Raw genomic sequence first — 20334 nt, forward strand, 5'->3', positions numbered from 1 at the left:
TATCATCTCCAGAATGGGGGCTGTGAAGATGTCACAGATAGACGAGCATTGCGGCGCAATTCAAGCTTCGAGATATGCTATGCGAAAACAAGGAAAAATGTGGCCAAATAGATCTGTAGCTCTTGGCTTGTCCCTTTGATGTAAGTTTGATTGTTACCCCAAGTGCATAGCCTCGACTGGCAGCGCCAAAGCTGGACTGTAGAGGATCAGTGCCATTTTAGAGACTTGGGGTTCATCGTAGCGGCATACTCCAACATACCTTATACTGATTCCTTTTGCTACTGTCGTATCAGTGGCAGATGATCAACTTGGACAAAGCGAATATGCTTGTTAGTTTTGAGTCAGAGTCTTTGCTCGAAACTCTGTAGGCAAGCATCACCCAAGCCTGTTCATAAATGTTGAATGTGCAGCAGTAGCAAAACATGACCTGGAAGACAATTCCAGTGTGGAGAAACAGCATAAACAAGTTTGCTCTAGATAAGGGTAAAAAAAAAAGAATACCATAGCAGCTACTGGTTTCGATCCAGTGACCTCCGGGTTATGAGCCCGGCTGGGACGAGTTAGCTTTGTAGTTTTGGATGGAGTTTGTTGAACATACCGCGCTTCCACTGCGCCAAGCTGCTTTCTTGGGTGACAGGCGGCTTTGCAAAGTCCCACTATCATTGAGATGCTGTCCGTCTGGGTAAAATAAAGCCTTATTCAATATAAGGGCACACTTTATGTTCTAGTAAATTCTATCTCATGAAATGCAAAACTGATTTATAATACATCTTGTATTTTTAACTTTATTGTAAACAGCTAATAATACCATAAACTGATTTGTTTCTTCTGGCACTATGCTATGGATTGTGTGTGCTAAGTTTACCCCGCCCCCGCTCCTATGACTGTGAGGGCCTTGGGGGTAAGAAAATACTAGGCCTAACGATAGGGCGTTAAAATAAACTCGGCAAAAGATACCCTAAACTTAGGCTAAGTTTATACTAATTTACTTAAATCTTTTTGTCATTTAGGATCAGGGGTATTAAGTTTTCTTTCCTCTCTAGAAGGGGTAGGGGATATATACGACAATTTCAGCCCCCTCTGTCACCAAGAAAGCAATTTGGCGCAGTGGAAGCGCGGTATGTTTCTCTACAACACGCATCAGTTGTCCAATGATACTAACAGACATAGCCGGGCTCATAACCCGGAGGTCGCACGATCGAAACGTGCAATTGCTAGGTTTCTTTTTTTGCAGTTTTTGCATTTTTTGTAAGTTTTGTGAGTCTGTATCTTGTTTTTTATTACACTGTTTGTTTGTTTCTTTGTTTGTATCATTTTTGGGTTGTGAGCTGATCCATTGTCTGTATTACTCATATGCCTGGCAGGCAAAGACTTTGCAGTTGCCGTTAATGTCTGACGCCGTTGTCGTCACTTCGTCTGAGTTCAGACAGGAGCATGTGATCACACTAAGTTACAACATTGCTGTACCTTCAGGTTACCTCTTCGTATACTTTATGTTACGCGATTATATATAGAGATAGAAAGAGAAGTGATGTCATAAATAAAGCGCGCTCGCATCCTTTGAACACGATACTATATCTCCTCAATCCCGTTTCTCTGACCTAACACTCCTCACCAAGCATGAACTTCACACCTGCGCGTGTGATACTCTTTACAACCTCGAGCTCATCCTCGTTCCTCGGCGCATAAACCATCACGTTACCCAGATACAGAACAGTGCCACTCAGTGGGTGACGCTGACCCCAGCCTCTCTCCAAAACAAGCTTTGCATCCTTTGGAGCCAGGTTGATATGCATTGAACCATCGCTGCCATGCATATGCCCAATCTCTCCTCCTGCACGCTTTGCGATTGGATGGGAAGGCTTCTCGGAGGCTACGAAGAGGGCTGGGCCTCGTCGCTCTGCAAGAGATGTTGCGATCTTGAGCCTTGACGAGGACGATGATGCTAGAGATGACAGGAATGACTGGTAGCCCTGACTCTGTTACTTAGTTGAACGTTACTCTGTTGTAGGCAATACACTTACCTCGATAAGAGATTGGTTCGCCATATCCGTCAACTGCCGACTTGGTGCCGTCCACTTCCCTATCGTTGGCTTCGGTGCTTCACGGACAGGAACATCTTTCTCACTCAAGAAAGCGACATGTCCATTAGGACCTGCCTCCTCGCACGACTTCTCATCATAGCATCTCGTATGAAAAGGTTCCTTCTTCAGTGGCTTTAGAAGGATTTGGCCGATCCATCCGATGAGGTTGTGAGGTACACCTCCAGGCCCGAGAGCAATATATCCACGGTAGTCTTCGGCTGCGATACGGAAGACCGGGATCCCAATAATTACCCCGGCTGCCGCTGCTATAGCCAGACGCTGACTCTGTGGAGTGAGGTTGGAAAAGGAATGGAAGATGGAGTTAAGCTGCGAGGTCATCTTGTGAGCAATGGACGGTTGTGATCAAGGGGCAGATGAAGCCGATTTATCGCATTTCTTATATTGTACCTCGTGAGCTCAAAACCAACGTAATCAATATGCAGCATTATAGTTAATACAGAAGGGTTTGATGTTGAATCAACCCCGAAATCTGACACGTAATATACCGTGAAATAAGCCGCATTGTTCCCTTTATTGATCCTACCAACAATGTCATACGACTTTGTCTCATGCGAGGCGATTTCACCCGTAATAGTTGCACAACCTTAATCACCCGCTTGAATATGACGTTATCTTTCCATAATTGGCATGTCCCTTTTTCGGTTTATTTTCGTGACCAGATACAACATCGGGTTTGCTATAGTCTTAGTTCTAATCCCTTTGTTTAACAACGGCATCGATTCTTTCAACGTATTTCTCGATTATAAATCTCCTTGAATACTCTATGCAAAGCTCAAATGATTCTATTTCACCACTAATCGAGTGTATGTCATGTTTTGTCAAAAGCTAGTCATGGGTAACCTTTAACACGCAAGTTACAACAGTCTAACAAACTCATTGCTATTCATCCACTTCTCATTCTATGAGCATGAGAACAATTACATCTCATATATTATTAAGTGTTCCTTAGTACTTATGCGGCGTCAGATGAATACAAACATCGGCGCTCCTCCTGTGATGACCCTCGATATTGCTTGACAACAGAACGTCAGTGTCAGTCATCCACATACAAGGTGGTACTGAGTATATGTGTAAGGTCGGATGATACTCTAGTAACCTTGATTTAAGTCGTCATTGTGTTGCCCCTCTTATGCTCACGAATCTTGGAGGGTCACACACTCGGATGCGAGTGTCCTGCATGGTGAACTTCAAGCGACACTTACTATTTGATATACTACCTCACTGCAAGTCATATGGTATAACTCTGAAGTACTTCCAATTTTAACTAGTGGTCTCTACTTTCCATTCCCTAGGCTTCCCAGAGCCAGGCATCATACGCGTAGTCTCTTATCGACCACTTTGGCCACATGGCCAATATCGGAAACAAGGTTTTCACACAACTTCAACGCTTGTTACATCGGATAACTCTAAGACACGATTGATGTCTCATTTACTTGGCTGTGATCCAGAGAAAATAGTAAATACTTCACACATCGATCAAATTTATACTCGAGATAGCCAGTTCGTTTAGAAAATTGTATAAGTTGATCACGAGCCTTTTGATAACAAAGGAGTATAAAAAATCAGGCTTCAGATTAATAGAGAACCTTTCTTACATTTTAACTTATCTTGGCGCCCTCAAGTCGTCACTGAACACTTTCGGTGGATTTGCATTTCAACATACAGATCTTGGCGGAGAGATTTGCATGTTGTTGTGCAGTTCTGAGAATAGGGAGGGGGGGATTTGATACACTTTACTTGCACTGGGAAAAAAGGTCCGTCTGGCCTGCTTCCCTCACTCCTACGGTCTTACGTTGGTCTTCTCCCTATGTGAAGGTCTCTGAGTTTGGCATATTAGCATGTCACTACAATCTCTCGGCACTTGTTCCTCATAGAAGAGCATCCGACGCAACATACATGACTACTTAGCACTCCGATTGTCACTTTCGAGTGTTTGTCTCATCGAGGCTGAATAAAATGAAGGCTTTACCATCTTTCACGATGGGACTCAGGGGCACCAAGGAGCATCAGCGCAACCAGACAGTCATCGGCTCCCAGGCTCATTGCTCATGTACAGTTCTTTCAGTGTATACCTCATAGGATAGGGACAGCTTTATTCCACTTCTCTCGACATCAGCCCTAGAAATAATGTATTCTCATTTCTGCCATGGGTCACGAGTATGCATCATGGACAGGAAGAATAGCGATACACGTGAGATAGTCTTATCAAAAATTGTTCCATTTTGACTAGTCATATCTACTCAATATACGCGAGCCTTCTTCTGTTGCTAGATATTGAACTTGTATTCTCACTCCCTTGTTATTGCTGATGATCTTGTGAACTGTGTCATTGCAGGTCATGATACCAGCTCCTGGCATCGAGATCCAGATGCTTCTATCAAACGAATAAGGACGTGTTATGGTTATGAGATGGTAAGCTCTTGTTTTTATGGCATGTTCTGCGTGTCTAATATTATGTGAATTCGTTGAACTCATTTATGAATTACTCAGTGTCACCTAAGCTTACAACCCCTAGCAATGAGTTGCAGCAATCATTAAACACCAAATACATTACAACAACAACACATATCGTGACAATACTAGCCGCATGCTTCAAAAACACACAGGAGAAAGAGAGAAAAAAAAAACTACACGGTATGATAACACGGTTATTGAAACATTACTACAAACTATTATGAACAGAGGCATTCAATATCAAGCTTCTGATATTAAGTCACCCTATATGATCAAAAGTCAACTAACCTATATCGTAGGGATATATGTGATTCCCGGTAATAAGAGATATTAATAAACAAGTTAACCGTAGAACTTCCACTTACCGGCATGTGAGACTGTTGCATTACCGCATGTGGCAGAAGCCCCCATGTCAATCTTCATTGCGACATTGTCACTGCTATTGCCATTGCCATTGTCTTACCCGCGATGAAACCCCCTATCCCTGTTTAATACACCCATCGGACAGACGCTCTTCCGACTGGTCGAGATGTCGAGACCCCGGTTTCTTGGCGCTCTGACAGTTGTCCTTGTTGGTAACTGAGTGCCTCTCGCCACAATCCTGCGACAATTTGGGATACCTGTTCGCAGGTCTCATACCATACTACCGGTTTCAATAATTGGGTGACCTGAACTGGACCCAACACAATGTATGTATTCAGAACTGAATCCGTACTCCGTATCCATGGCTAGAACATATTAGGGCGTCGGAATCACAGCGACAACGGGTTTGGTGCCACAAGTACCGGTGGAGCTGAGTCGTATACCATCAAACCACCGAGGTCTGTTGGTTGACGATGGAGGCATTTCTCTCAAGGCTACTCCGTAGGTAGGTGGTTGTAGCACCACCAGTACATCATCACGGAATTGGTTTCCCGCGTGGGAGATACCGTGATAAGCAGCTAGCTAGCCAACACAGGACGACGAGAGTATCCCGTATTATGCCAAGACAAACAAGAGGATGTTGACCCCAGCATCAGAGCGGCATCGACGGGGCTTAGTTTCGATCCAGATAATCCTCGTAGTTCTATGAGGATGAACTCACTTGACTCAAGGCTCTATGGATACCCTGAAGGATAAACAATTTGGAGCCAAAAACTGTCGTCTTTTTCATCTTGGATATCCTTACCCGATCTACGGACTTTCACGAAATGCCGAGAAACACACTAAGTTGGTTTAGGTTTTGGGTCCGGCACCTAAATACCTGGCCAGTTCATAGCTGGCGCACCGGTAGCTGTTAAAACAGAGCCAGTGTCAATCAAAATGTCTCGCGCCTGCGCCACAGATCTCCCCGGTGTGGTACCTGGGCAACTGGGCTAGACCATCGACTCTCAAACAGAAGTCCGTAGTTTCGGCCGCCCGACCCCAGAAGTTCCAAAACCTTGTTGCTCGCCTAATATCTCGGCGCAGGGCATAGCGGAATATATCCCGGACGAGCCGCATAAATCGCCCATTTGGTGCTGCATGTATATCTTTCTGCTGTGCTGATCTCTGTTCACCTACACGGGAGTGACTGGCTGACTGACAGCACTTGAGATTCATACTGTAGTAGCACCGCTCGAGTATGCCAAGTAACGTTATATCCAACCTACCCAACAACACTGCAATGGACTGACCAAGACCCCTGGATCCTGTGATCGTAGACTCATGATGGGGGTCGGGGGGTTCGGATAAGCCGCTCTACGGCGTGATCTCGGCCGCGTCAGTGTGATATTGCATCTTACTGCACCAACAAGGCACGCCAGCGAGCGAGCGAGCGAAGGAAGGAAGGGCTAAAGAAGTAATTTGGTTGCGCGTTCGCCCGTTCGCAAGACACTCCGCCCTGCCCTGCCCTCGGGGTGTAACGAGATACAATACGCTACCGTACGGGACCGAGATATCCAATCTTGGTGGATCTCTCACTTGTTTGTTTCTCCTGTTTTTCTAGGCGCTAAACCCTAGCCCGTCAGATAATGCCGTGAAAGTAAGTTGGGCGATATGCCGAGAGGGATTCGCCGAGTCAATCAATTTACCAAGCCCACAAAATTCATGACTCAGCCCAAAAACAGCGTTGTAGCCGGGTACAGTACCTAGAATTTTAGAGTCTAGCTAGAGAGAGGGATTCCCAATCCAATCAATGCACTGTCGGATTGTGTATGGAGAGAGACCCCAAAGGCTAAGACTCCCCAGGACGTGGCCCATGGAGGCTGCGGGACTGTTGCATTAGGATGCCGGTACTTGTTGCTTTTTTTGCTTTGTATCTGATCCAGATCGGGTGAATAGGCCGGCGCCAGAACCAAATCTGTCATATATGACCGGGATACGTGACGGTGTCACATGTAGGTATGTATGGTATGTTCGTAACCACGGTACGTACTGTCGATTTTGTGTGCGCCTTACAAGTCCATCTTGTCGTAATAATACCACATTCAGAATACGGTATCAGGGTATGCTTGCTGATCTCAGGGTTGATGCTCAGAGTCGTTGTCGATCAAACAAATGGGGTTCTCAAAGTTTTGTGTTGAATATGTCACTGATGCAGATACGGATAGTTCTTACGTACTGGCATCTCCGATTTGGCAGGTCGTTGGTTGAACAAACAAAAAACCACCTGAGGGATAACCGTGCTTCCAACTAGGCCAACGACATTGGAGTAGCTGTACAAACATCGACAGAGGACATGTTGCGTGGAAGTGCTGTTCAACATGTAGGTACCTACATTGGCTCGTGTTTGGGGCATAATGTAGTGGACTAGTGGGCAGGTAGGCAGTATACTGCCGAGAGGCTCAAACCAGGGACAGCAAACCTTGTCGAAGCACAATCGTGAAAGGGATGGCCGTATCAAGCAAGATTCAAGGCACATCCATCTCCAAACATGGGATGATACCGCGAGTGACAGCGGGAAAATCACAAGCGAATTTCGCTCTGACCTGCGGACGCCGCTCACTCTCAAACGTCAGCCCCCTGCACAGGTTCGGCATTACTCCGTCAGCCATATGATTGGTTGATACACTTAGGCCCCCAACCTTCGCTTGAGACAGAAAATAGCCTCTGCTCTGTCTGGCTCCGTGCGACACTGAGTGTGTGTCAAGTACGAATTGTTGTACGCCCCTGGATGTACCGTAATCCCTCATCCCTCATGCCATGCAATGCAATTACTGTACCATGGCTCAGAGTGCCGGAGTACTAGATGTGAGGTGGGAAAAGTGATGCAGGGACATTTACCCTCCAATCATTGCGTTGTTTTTTCATCTCCCAGCCAAGATACATAGACCCTGACTTGCGGTGGCAGCTGAAAATACAAAACTGTCGGCCGTCTTGTCAAATCGAGGGAATGTTTTTTTCTGAAAAATGGATACTGTGTTGAAAAAAAAAGAACGAGCTCATGATGTTCATCATATATATGTAAATACTCAAACAGAACGAATCCCCTCTGCCTTCTCGTAACCCAACATTGATGAGGCTCTTTGGAGAGCATCCAATAGCGCCATCAGCGAGGAAATATTCGAGAAGGGCTTCTCGAGTGGGCCAATTATTTCGTTATTGGACTTAAAGTTGCAACCTTGAAAACAGATGCACAGCCCCATTACAGTAGGTTGCGAGCTGCCTGTCCGTTGTCAGGCTGTGCCCTATCTGTTACTCCATGGAGTATAACACCTTCCTCTGGACACATAGGGAGACTAGGAGCTGCCCTAGCGTAGAATTATGGCACGATGCGTGCGTTCGGTCTGTTGGAGGAATGCGATGGCGCGAGGCAAGCTTTGCTATTCTGCTACTGCTCCAGTGTAAGATGACCACTGCTAAGCCATGGCCAGGGGGAGTCAAGGATAACAGCCGAACTGAGGCAGCTGAAAACTACCTTTCTGACGAAACTGAAAAGTGCATTTTGGCCTCGCAACGAGGCCCTGAATGCAGAACCTAATTATCAGCGCTTAGATTACGGATAGTTTTATGCCTTCCAATCTCAGCGGAGATGTCTCCGGGTCTGAAAATGTCTCCGACTCCGTAAGCCAAAAGCGGAAATCCGTCTAAATCATAGAGAGGCGGCTATTGGCGAGCCATTGGAGATCAGAGCTAGCGCGTTTCTTAGTAACCAATCTGTAAACCTGTGTGACTCTCGCGCGCTTGACGTCTATTCCGCGGCAGGACGTCCGCGGGGATCTGCTCTCGGTACGTACAGGAGGGTCCGCCTTGCGACAAGGAGAACGTTGAGAATGCTGTTGTATGTAGTGTATGACAGGGCGAAGGAATTGCATACAGTATGTATGCACAACCAGTATTGCTCACATACGCGGGATCGAAGGTGACTTCATGAGTTCGATGATGTCGTGGTACGTAGTTCATGATCTGCACGGCCCTAATGTGTTCATCTCGAATGCCTTTCCGAACTTGGAACTCGGTATCTTGTCGCGTGTAAACATACCGGCTCGGCCATCTTCAGCGGAGTGTTAATTCCGGACTTGTGGCTCTAGTACCCGACCCGAAGATCGACATTTGCCGTCCGCGGCACATCTGTCTATTTCCAGGTCCGCACCATCTAGCAATTGCCGGTTTACCTTTCGCTCTAGTCTACTTCCAGTAAGTCCAAGCGAGTTTTTATTTAGGCTCTTCAGGGGCCCTGGATGAGTGCGGGTTTGTTGCGCGTTTGTCATGGCAGCTGTATGAACGTTTCCCAAAGAGCATTTTGCATGTTCAGCTCTGTCTACATTGCCAACATCATGCGCCCTTAGTCCAAGGTTGTGATCAAGTGCTCCAAGGCAAAGAGCAGCATGCTTGGATGTAGAGTTCGTATCACGATTGTGTACATTGTAATTGCATGGCTTGCAGGGAAATAAACGAATCAGATATGTCTGAGAGCCATGAGCCATGATGTCAGCATTGTTCAGCCACCGAATGACATCGCACGTGTCGTTTGTGACGGGCCTGATGTTCCTCTTGGAGATCGCTCAATCTTGATGATGCGTAGTGCGTATCTAGTGCTCAGAATATCTGGCGAACCGAGATGGGAAAGCGGAACGTAATGCCGTATCTGTATTATGGATGGATATACGGTTTAACGTTTGCCGATGTCATTGTTATGTCGATCCACTGCAACCATGTGGTTCCGTACGAGAGTTTGATTAACTCGGAGGAATATCCTCTACTTGAACAGCCCCTTAGCACGATGCACCCATGGGGCAGCGTACTTGGATTATAACGGGGCCATTCCATTTGAGCGATCTTTTACCCCGGAGAGGCTGGACATGCGCCAGGCTGACGATACCACGACACACCTGGGAGCTACGAATGTGGTAACAGCTTCGTTGACAAGGCAAGTTACAACTTGCACCCTGAAGCTCAATTCGGTTTCGTCTGACACACATTCGTGTGTAGGCACCAGTGTGAACTAGCTCTTGAGGTTCAACTCTTTTGTCCATATTAGGCGATGAGGCTGCAATGTGATTGGTGTGGCTGTGAAATGCCGAGTCAAGGTATGTAGGTTCCTTTCGTTCCCGTCGGGACCGAAAGAGAAAGAAGTGAGCGGCGAGCCCAACGGTGTGGAGAGGGAGGTCATACTAACTTCACACCAGTGTGCGCCTCCTGTCAAGAGCCGTTGCCTGGAGGCTGCGCTCACCCCTTGAACCCTAGCGCCCACGTTACGTTGGTCCGAACATCCTGGTAACCGCTTGGCATCCCTGATTAGCGGCAGTTACCCTTGGATGAGAGTTGTAGTGTAAGTCAAGTTGTAGTGTCTATGATGCCCGACACTGACTTGATAATACTGTGACGGGCGCAGGAATTGTATCAGGCAATACGTGCATTTTGTGATGATGCTGTCCAAGGATGTAAGATGGTAATCTTCTTCGTGTCCTTGTTGTATGGTAAAGCCACCGTACTTTCAATGCAGCCTTGACATGAGGGGCACTTGGGGGCCTAAACCCCTCATACGCCCTCGCGTAGCACAGCAGCGATATCTCAGGAGAGTCAAGACTCAATGTCTTATGTTTTTGGGGGTGTGGCGCTGATGACGAAGACCAATTGTCAACATGTGTAGTGAGGCGCTTCCTAGCGGGGATAAAATCTCTGTGAACCGAAATATCTGGTTTTAATATTGTTGATCTTTTCCATAGTGTCCATGCTACCTGGAGCTGAAACCATCTGTACAGACTGGGCGTCAACGTTGCAGCATTGTTAGCGACAAGAGATGTGCCAAGTAAGGTAAGAGGAGAGCAATGCGGTCTTCTGGGGACTCGGCCGAGCGACAAACAAAGTGTGAGGAAAGGTTAGGAGAAAAGGGCACCTGCCAGTGTTTTTGCGGGTAGAGGCCGGAGATGAAGCTGAATTAGGCAGTCGGAAAAGATATCCTGCTTGGGTCCCATGTACGATCCGCGACACGGTAGTGGATCCGGGGTAGAAGCCTCTGCAGAATGAGGAGAGATTGATTTTTTGATGAGTGATCATTGATCTGACAGCTCGTTCTGGTAGGGCAGGGTGTCGTCGGTAGCCGAGACGGTACGTACTAGACACGCTTTTCTTCGCACAGACAGATTACCGAGGTCCTATCATGTCCTGTGCTTTAATTGAACCCATGCTCTGGCGGCCGACGCCAGCGGGCGCCAGGAAGTGTTCCCTTGTTTGCATTGGAGCACTCCTTTGACAAGCGGCATATGCTATGGGTTGACGGTGACCTGCTGTAGAGTAGAGCCTAGCGATCTCCAGTCCATCTGGTATGAGTGCAGAATCAAGATGATTCAATCGCATGCCTGGTAATTGTTCGATTTAGTGCGTGCCCTGTCCAACGAGCTTTGTCTAGGTATCTGTGCGTACCGCCTCGATATCTGAGCCGTGTTTCTGCTGGTTCGTTGCAGCAAGCGACGTCGCGTCGAATCCACCTCGGCGTAAGCAACCTACCAGCTGGACAGTACCTGGTCGACATATGGATCCGTATGAAGCGATACAACTCTGACCATGGCCCGAATATATTCGGCGCAACGCAGAAAATTATGTACTCATGTAGTCGGAACTTTAATAGAAAGCTTCACGATGCACCCCTGCATCACCTTTTTCCCATAGCTTTGTGGCACGTGCTACCCGAGTCTTTGGCAGGTGCAGAAACTCGTCGGTAGTGGAAGTGGAAGTCAATTTGGAAGGTACCTTACCGACTGAGAAGATCCATCCCAGCAGAACAGGTGCATGGTTGGCCGTGATTGGTAGTAGTGCCTTCCTCAAAGGGTAACTGGCAATTATCTCGACCTAACCCGAGTGAAATGCACTTGCACTTGCACTTGCACTTGTACCTGGGTTCTCGATGACATGTGTTGGTGGCTTACGCTTTGTCCCAAACATGAAACAACGAAATTTAAATCGTCATCGAACGACCGTCATTCCCAACTCGTTGTTTTGCCAATTTCCAAGGCAGACAGATAGACAGACAGACTCTGGATACGCGGACTTTACGGACTTGAGCTCGCAAGCTTCCCAATTTGATACTTTTATTTCCGCCAAAGGGTGTTATCGGAGTGGAGCAATCCATTCTCTCGGGTTTGCTTCATCATGGCTTACACATTCGAATTTCCCCTATCTGTTTACTTGTCGTTCGTTCGTTTCGCCGAACATAACGGTGCGGCATGCGTTCGGGCCCTCCTGCTAAGTTAGCTACCACACTTAACTAGGTAGGTAGTCAGTCACGGCAAGGCTATCGGTAATACCAAGCTGCTGCTGACAATTACCGGAATGGACACCCACACTCTCTGACACTATTGAGCACGCCCACAACGCCCCAGGACGCCTACATATATCCGAGCCTACCCCACTGTTGGAATGACGGCGAAACGATGAGGCGCCCAGTACGGACTAGCGTCGAAAGATCGTACGACTGCCGTGACATGCCACACCTCCTTTAGACCATGTGCCGCACGCGGCCAAGACGTCATGTCCATGGATCCGGGGACCTGCAACCTAGGGTCATGGTCGGCACTGCGCGAAAAGCAAATCTCCCCAGGAAGCTGTCGATAGAACCACGGGTGCCGCAACGACGGCTCTGTAAATCTGGTGCAAAGTCTATTTGTCCCGCCCTGGAGATCGACATGAGCTTTGGCAGCTGGCTGAGGATCAAAATCATTTATCAGGGGGTGAGCGCATAATATCCAACAATTAAGCAAATAGGTAATAGTGCCTCGATGCTTTTTAGAATTGGATATTCTTATGATGGATGGGACTATGTAAGAACAATTGCATACGGAGTACTATCGCTACCAACGGTCTTACCATGAGAAGATCCTCATGCCATCAAATCAGCACCTCGGTTGCTCCAGCTCACCGTTTTATAACCAGGAAGTGCTATGCAGCCTGCCAAATTTGGCATCATCAGAACCCGCGAGCACTCCCCCGTGTTATAGGCCTTGGCATTTCACCTTATTGCCAGCAAATCTCAGGTTGGGTCTCTTAATTGGGTATACCGAGCGCCTTATCCACTGCAGCGCTCCTCGGACATGAGTCCATCACAGAGTCTAAGAGCCAATTCCCTCCCTCTCTAGCCTCTCAAGCCACTGGGCTGGCAAGCTTAATTTCCAAATTTCCAGCTACCACCCTGGCGCTCGCAATATATACTAAAAGCGGTTCAGATATCATTCTTGCGCTGCTTGGATTACGAAATGATGCAGATATGAACCGTTTAACAACGGATACTGGCTGACAGTCAGCCTTCCCGCCTACCCGAGTATACGAGCCGGATCATGAGCTCGTCGCTCCGAGGGTGTGACATTTTTGTACCTGAAAGGCTGAATTGCCAACTACCTTATCAATGCTTGCCACACACATTTCTGACGACGACAGTACAAGCTGGGCCAAAAGTTTCGGATTGTCTACAGTCCACCAGCATTGCTCGACGACCGGGCATTGAGACTATTTTATCGCTCCCGTTAGATCATTGTCACCAGTCCAGCTTCGCAATAATTTATAGTGCATTTGCGAGGTTGAATGTTCGCTCATCTTCTAGCGTCTTACCCCAAGCTGCAGGTGGTACAGATCCATTAGTCCAGACGAAGCTGCTAAACGACGCCGCAATTGGGTCAACAGTGGGATCATAGGAGTCCGGCGGACTGAGCTTCAGGGGTCAATATATGCCCTTATTTCTTCCTGACTCGACTACTCCGTACTGTCACCGGCGTGATTCCGAGCACAAGTAGAGGTCAATGCGATTCATTTTACTGTGACAGTATTCGCGCAGCTATGGTCACGATAGACAACAATCACCTCGATGGGCATAATGCACTGGTTCCGCCCCCTTCTCAATTATTGTAGAGAAATTGATTACTACCTAGAGCATTTTTATGGAGCGAGAAGTACTCAACTATATTGGCTGAGTTGAAGTAGCCTGTCGCTTATTTTTATGCTTTCCAGCGGGGTCTTCAGAAACCCGGCGATTCCTCTGTTCGTTCACGGCACTCTGCCTACATACCCGTGCCCTGCCGGTACATGCATGGCATATGAGAGGGCTGTGAGGAGTTGGTTTACCGAAGGGCTTACGGATACAGGAGCCAAGTATTTCTGTGTGACATGCTTCCACCAACAGCGCCACAACACTCAGTGAGCAAAGTCTTTACCCAACGCCACGCAGGAGTTTCTGACAGAGTGCCAAGGCCAAACGGTACGGTCCTTCACTGTTTTGCGTTGCACGACATGGAGTTGGAAAAAGAGTTCGACATAAACTTTATCTACTTTAAAAAAGTGTTTCCAGCGTTTAAGCGCGGCTACTGGCGGCCGCCCGTACCAGGATATCTTTCTGGAAGAGCTGAAGTTCTAGACGGGCTCACAGGAACTCTCCTAGCAGACCCTGGTTCGCTTAGTCTCTCTCCTGGCTACCAAGGGAGGAAGGTGTTGAGGCATTGTTAGCCTGGGTATTTGAACAAATTTGCCGTGGTACTGGTATCGTTTCGACGCATATTATTACTCAACTGCTTATCCTGGGTTTTACTTCCCGTTTCCTAATCTGAATCAGGGATCTTGCTGACGCAAGGCGTCACCCCTTGGCGGGTTCCCTGACTCTTGTTGAGAGCCCTCTGGCTGAAATACACCCCGTTCTTGAAGATTGGCTTGCGTCGCGCGCGGCATGATGGAGCTCATCCACTATCACCCACAACCCGCTGGCCGCTGGTCGCTTGCCGTAACACCAGCGTCTGGTAATCTGGGCCTTGGGAATTCATCAGCCGTCAGTTATCCGTCTATCAGCCACACACTCCCAGAAATCGGGCGTGGCACGCCCATCCGGCCCCGTCCCCCGGTGCCCGGCAACCCATGCCTCTATCCTTGCAGACAGGATCATCGTCAAGCACTGGACTGCTTAGGGGTGTGCGAGAGCCGTTGGGTTGGTTTGCACGCCATGTCATGTACATATGTACTGTACCCACAATGCCGTTGGCGTCGATGGCCAGCAGCCTGGGATCGCTCGACATCTGCGCTAGTATCCGCAAGTCATCCAGCCTGGGACCCATCATGTCCCATGCAAATAAGGCCACAGATATTCACCGTACACGTGTGGGCAACGGCACACCTCTAACGAGGCGCTCCGGGACTCGCATTTCGCGTGGCGGGATTGGGGGACTGGGATTGAGAGACTTGGGACAGGGATGGATACCTCCGTTGGACGTTCTTTGATCCGTCTTGTCGCAAATCTAAGGAGCCAAGGCCACACCCAGCGAAAGTGTCCACGCCCACGCCTCTACCACGCGGAGGCGCTTCGGTCGTTAACCAAGCGGTTGGCGGTCATCGCCAACCAGCCAATGCTGAAAGTTGGCAACTCTCTCGATTATATCACTTTTCAACCGTCTTGGTTTTTCATCGGATGGAGGCTTCTCTTTCCCTCTCTCTGCACGTTTGTGACTTCTAACCACGTATACTTGGCGAGGATCGGCCGACAACCTCTGGCAGACTTCTCCTAGTCTTAAACCATCACGCCCAACCCGACAGTTTGGATCGTGTTAGGATTGGTACATCCCCTCCTTTCCCTTCCTAGACCAGCTTGTTCCTGGTCTTGGGCTATCCGTATTAGGGTACCACCGCGTCTTTTACGGTGGCCTGTCTTAGCAACGCTGGCCCCAAAAAGAGCCGCGCCGCTGGTGTAATAATTGCATCCGATCCGAGGGGGATAGATAATTGCTGACCTCCCCCCACCAATTATTCGGTGCCGGTTTACATTATTCGACCTTGAAGCTCTTTACAGCAGTGTTTCTCCAGCCTCAAATGCTCTTTTGCTGCCACTCGAGCCATATCGAGTAGTCCTCTCAATGGGTGTCTTACCTAGCATAGATTCTCGTCCTCGTTTGGTTTTCCCAAATACTCCTCCAGAGTCGACAAGCCCTGGCGCATCGACCTATTCTACTAACTCATCTGCGGACCGACCTTGGATCTCGCCAGCTCCTACATCGCCATCCATGAACAACTATGACAAGTCTCTGACAACAGAAATGCCTGCAGATCAGAAGATGAATGGTGAACAGTCAAGGCCAGAGTCGACCACACAAGCTGCACCTCGACAACAACTTCCTTCCTTGAGTAGTATCTTCGGACCTCCACCACCAGCTGGCCGACCAGTACGCTCACCCCTTTCAGAGCACAACAACTCTTATTCTACTACATCTCCCATGGATCGCACTCGTGCGCCATCTGGTGATAGACATCATTCAACATCATACTTCCCTCCCACGTTGTCACCTTCATTATCACAACCACGTACCTACGACAACAAGTTCGACGCGGACCGACACCCAACCCATGGCCTCCCACGGTCTTACTCTGGTTCAGCTTCTCCTAGATTCCGTAACGGCGAACATGCCCGCCAGGAGTCGGTTACTGAAGGGCAATCTGGCCGATGGTCTGCACATCAGGAAAGTCGATCTGAGTACTCTCTGGGATCTCGAGATGGTTCATTTCGACCGCCACAGGACCAGTTTCGGCTTCACTTTCCAAGTCCTAAGGAACGTGTGATTCCCACTTATAACGATCAAGGGTCTTCACAAGGAGCTCCAATCCCCCCACCAACACCAAGCACCACGGCGACTGATGGTGTTACTTCAAAGGATGGACTGGGCCCCAAGATCTGGACTGGAACACATTTCTTACCTAGATTTGTCAGGGCCACTGAAGTGCCAGGCGAGGGAATGTGCTACTTCTACGACGATGGCAGTCACTGCAAGACCGTAATTGATGGTGAGGCAGTAAACGCTCACTGGGGTGTAACCAAGGCTGGGAAACCCAGGAAACGACTCGCGATTGCATGTGTGACATGCCGTGAGAAGAAAATAAAATGTGATCCTGACTATCCTCGATGCGTTCAGTGCGAGAAGTTTGGTCGCGTATGCAAGTTCAAGAATGCGTAAGTTCTGTTTCGATCAATCACTCCAAGTCAGGTTTGCTAACATTCTCTAGGCCTCGAGGAGGGCATAACACATCACCATCGACACCACCGGCTGAGCTTGATGATGTCAGGACACTGAATGGGCCAACCATACCCAATGAGAGTGAGAACAGTTCGCCGGTGTCGCCACGAACTACTCTCCGTCCCCAGTCGCCAGAGTCAGGCTCACACAAGAGGCTTCGATCGGGTTATGATAGTTACGTTTCGATGAGTGAGCCAGTGCATGCACTACCGCCTGTTGAGGCTCCCAGACCTCACCTCCCCATTCAACCTCCCGCAATTGAGCTCCCTCGAATTTCCGAAGACGTGCTCAGCCAAGCCTGGCGAACTGACCCCTCCCTTTCCGACCCCCAGTCTATTCGTTCGGTGATCTCTCACTTTTTCGTCCACCTCGACAGCACCATGATCGTGCGATTCATCCCCGAGAACGTCTTCAAGGCATGGGTTGTAAATCCAGGGCACCGCAAGACGCCAGAGGACTTGATGATCCTGTACAGCATCCTCGCCGTCGGTGTTGCCCTTTCTGGCGGACCGAAATCCATCGCTTTTGAGTACGCATCTGTTGCGCACTATGCTCAGAAATTCACCACAGCCAACTGTATTCAGTTGGTTCAGACTAGAGTTTTACTGGCACTCTACTATATTTCAATTTCCCGCTCATCTGAAGCTAGTGAGATGATCTCAGCAGCGGTGGCTTCAGCAGCTTGCCTTCAGCTGAACGTCGAGATCGAAGAGTCAAAGGAAGCGGGCCTCGTCACATTTCCGTTCGGAATGAACAAGGCTGGGTATTGTGAAGCCAGGAGAAGGACTTTCTGGTCTCTTTACATGCTAGAGCGCCTTGACGGTCGATTTCCTGATCATTTAGCCATGATTAACGCCGAAGATATCTATATACGCCTACCCGCCGACGGTCAGAGCTTCGAGCGTGAGATGGATGGATTCGCTCCTGTTTTCAACCCTTACGTCTCCAGCGTTGCTACCGCGCAAGACCCTGAGCTTGGCATTTCAGCGTACCTAGTCCAGATGGTACACATCTGGTCTAACGACGTATGCCGGATTTATAGAATGGCTCGACGAGCGAACGTGATGGAAACGGACCTGGAGCCATCCCAACGAATCCTGAAGCGCATTCAAGAGTGGCGCAACGCCTTGCCTTCCCGGTTGGCTTTCACCGCTTCGAATCTTGAGTCTGCAGCGCTGGCAGGAGAGTTGGGACCTTTCTTGACCATGCACCTTCTTTACAACCATGCCATGATCAAGCTCAGTCGCCATACGCTCGCAGCAGGACACCTTTCGCCTCAGGTCACATCTCACAATATACAGACATGCTATGAACATGCAACACAAGTATTAGATATGGCCAAGGCACTTGTACGACTTCATCGTGGAGGCCAGACAGTTCTCAGTGGGCCGGCACCAGTTCTAGCCATGGTTTTGACCGAAGCTGTTGATGTTTTCACAGCAAGTGGCCGTCTTTCCCACCTAAGCGACATCATTGAGAATGTGCACATGGTTCAGGGGGTGGTTCAGGCCATGTTTGCTATTTGGGACAATGTGCGGAACGCGCAAGAGGCGATTGATGGACGCCTCGCAATGCTGCATCGCATTCGAGAGCGAGGCAGCCAACCGGTCAGTCCTATGGAAGGCTACAGAGTCTTTTACAGCTCCGAAGGACGTGAAGAAGAGAAGATCCTTCGTTGGCAAATCAACAACCCAATGGAGAAGCTGTATCCTCGGGATATGGATACCATTTACTATCTACAATGATTTGAGCAAGCGGATTGCATGAAATATCTGGCACTTGCCACACGACGCTGATTTTTCTACCGTTTTTTTATCATTTGCATCTTCTTGCATTCACGACACTGCAGGCATGGTGGTGGGCACCAGAATTGGGGGATATGGCGTTATATACATAGCATACGATGACAGCCAGTCGATTGATTGCCCTGTTACTTGTTTGTTCCCGGATAGGGGGACTTGTACTGTTTTCTATATTATTCCCCATTGTATGATATATCTCACTACGCACATAAAGGAAGGAGTTCTGGCGTCTTACCCTCTGAAATTTGATCTCGAGTGAGCTGAGCGTTTCTGAGCCAGGCAGGCACCAAGATGACTAGGCATCTGGTCCACACCAAGTCTGTTGAAATATAATTGACGTCCAGCGCTTTGTTGGACTTTGAAGACAAGACGAGATGACTTTCGGAGCAAATACTGTTTGCAGTGAGTGACCAGACCAACCTGAATCACCTCGGGTGGTTGTTACAGGCTGAGACAAGACCGTCTGGAGCGCTTTTGACAAGGGACCTGAGTAGTTTCATGGATACCACCATGTTTAGTGTGCGGCGTGATCTTCCTGTGACATGCCCTTCCCATGTTAGAGCCGGACTCTCTCAAGCCCATGTGTCGTTCCCACAGTTCACGGTCAGACGTCTCTTTTCCAAAAGGCCCGGCAACTCGTGCCTACACGAATGCCTTGCTCCTCACATCGATGGGCGGCTATTCGTCTGCGGTAACAATATGGATCCCGACTGACACAACCTCATAGGCGCTGATCTCGTATCTTGGAAGGATCCTCTCTTCCTCCAGCACACACGACCGAAAATGGTACCAAATTCAGTAAGCATAGAGGCTGCCATGCTGGGAACAAGCGCTCGAAAATGCCCCACGAGGGTAGCGTGAAGCCTGTGATAAGAGGCTTGGCAGAGTATTGGTTGGCGGGATAGCGAGATATGTGGATGAGAACGGACTCGAGGGAAGGGAATCCCGGCATCGACTTTGGGGGGAGGGTTCGTTAGTTGGGGGCCGTTGAAGCTGCGGGTTGTGTAAGTGGTTCTTGATGGCCTCAGAGTCCAGACAGAGGTGGAACTGAAGGCGGAGGGGGGCGGGACGGGACAAGGCGGTATCGTATCCTCGGCTGAATGCCCAGCAAAGGCCAGGCCGGGCCCGACATTGTAATTTCAATACTGCAGCGGGATTGAAATCTATGCCGTAAGATATTGGTCGTTGGTTGTAAACAATGGCTAACTTGATCACGATACGACATACTACGTACTGCTTGTAATACCAGCTTCCTATCTCGTCTACTGCCAAAAAGAAGCCGACATGACACGTACATACGTGTACCACAGATTTGCTTTGCCTCTCGGCATATGAGGTACTTATTGTCCCCAAATAACCTCGCATGTTCTCCATGTACATCATCATGAAATTCTGCATCTGCAAGGTGGCCTATGGTTACACTGCAGTGACCTTTTTTTCGTACATACATATGTACAGCAGGTTAGTAGGTAACGGTCGAGGGTTGAGTGGGAGGGAGGGGAGTGTGGCTAGATATCCGTACAATTAGCCCGATTTCCC

General features: G+C 48.7%; 2 protein-coding genes and 2 non-coding genes across 4 annotated transcripts; 2 read left to right on the forward strand and 2 right to left on the reverse strand.

The window, feature by feature from the left end:
• Positions 1-503: 503 nt before the first annotated feature.
• On the reverse strand, positions 504-623 carry tRNA. The gene has a single exon. It is a non-coding gene (tRNA).
• Positions 624-1093: 470 nt separating this feature from the next.
• Positions 1094-1217, forward strand: tRNA. Its single transcript has one exon. It is a non-coding gene (tRNA).
• A 384-nt stretch (positions 1218-1601) lies between these two features.
• FPRO_04304 (uncharacterized protein) lies at positions 1602-2423 on the reverse strand (the record flags this gene model as incomplete). Its single annotated transcript, XM_031229799.1, has 2 exons — positions 1602-1973; positions 2025-2423. 2 exons carry the CDS (start codon positions 2421-2423, stop codon positions 1602-1604), a joined length of 771 nt encoding a protein of 256 aa, XP_031080000.1.
• Positions 2424-15841: 13418 nt separating this feature from the next.
• On the forward strand, positions 15842-18738 carry FPRO_04305 (uncharacterized protein; the record flags this gene model as incomplete). Its single annotated transcript, XM_031229800.1, has 2 exons — positions 15842-16929; positions 16983-18738. The coding sequence occupies 2 exons, from the start codon at positions 15842-15844 to the stop codon at positions 18736-18738; spliced, it is 2844 nt and encodes a 947-aa protein (XP_031080001.1).
• Positions 18739-20334: the final 1596 nt, after the last annotated feature.

Source organism: Fusarium proliferatum (assembly GCF_900067095.1).
Source record: "Fusarium proliferatum ET1 genome assembly, contig: FPRO_scaffold004, whole genome shotgun sequence".
NCBI classification, from domain to species: domain Eukaryota; kingdom Fungi; phylum Ascomycota; class Sordariomycetes; order Hypocreales; family Nectriaceae; genus Fusarium; species Fusarium proliferatum.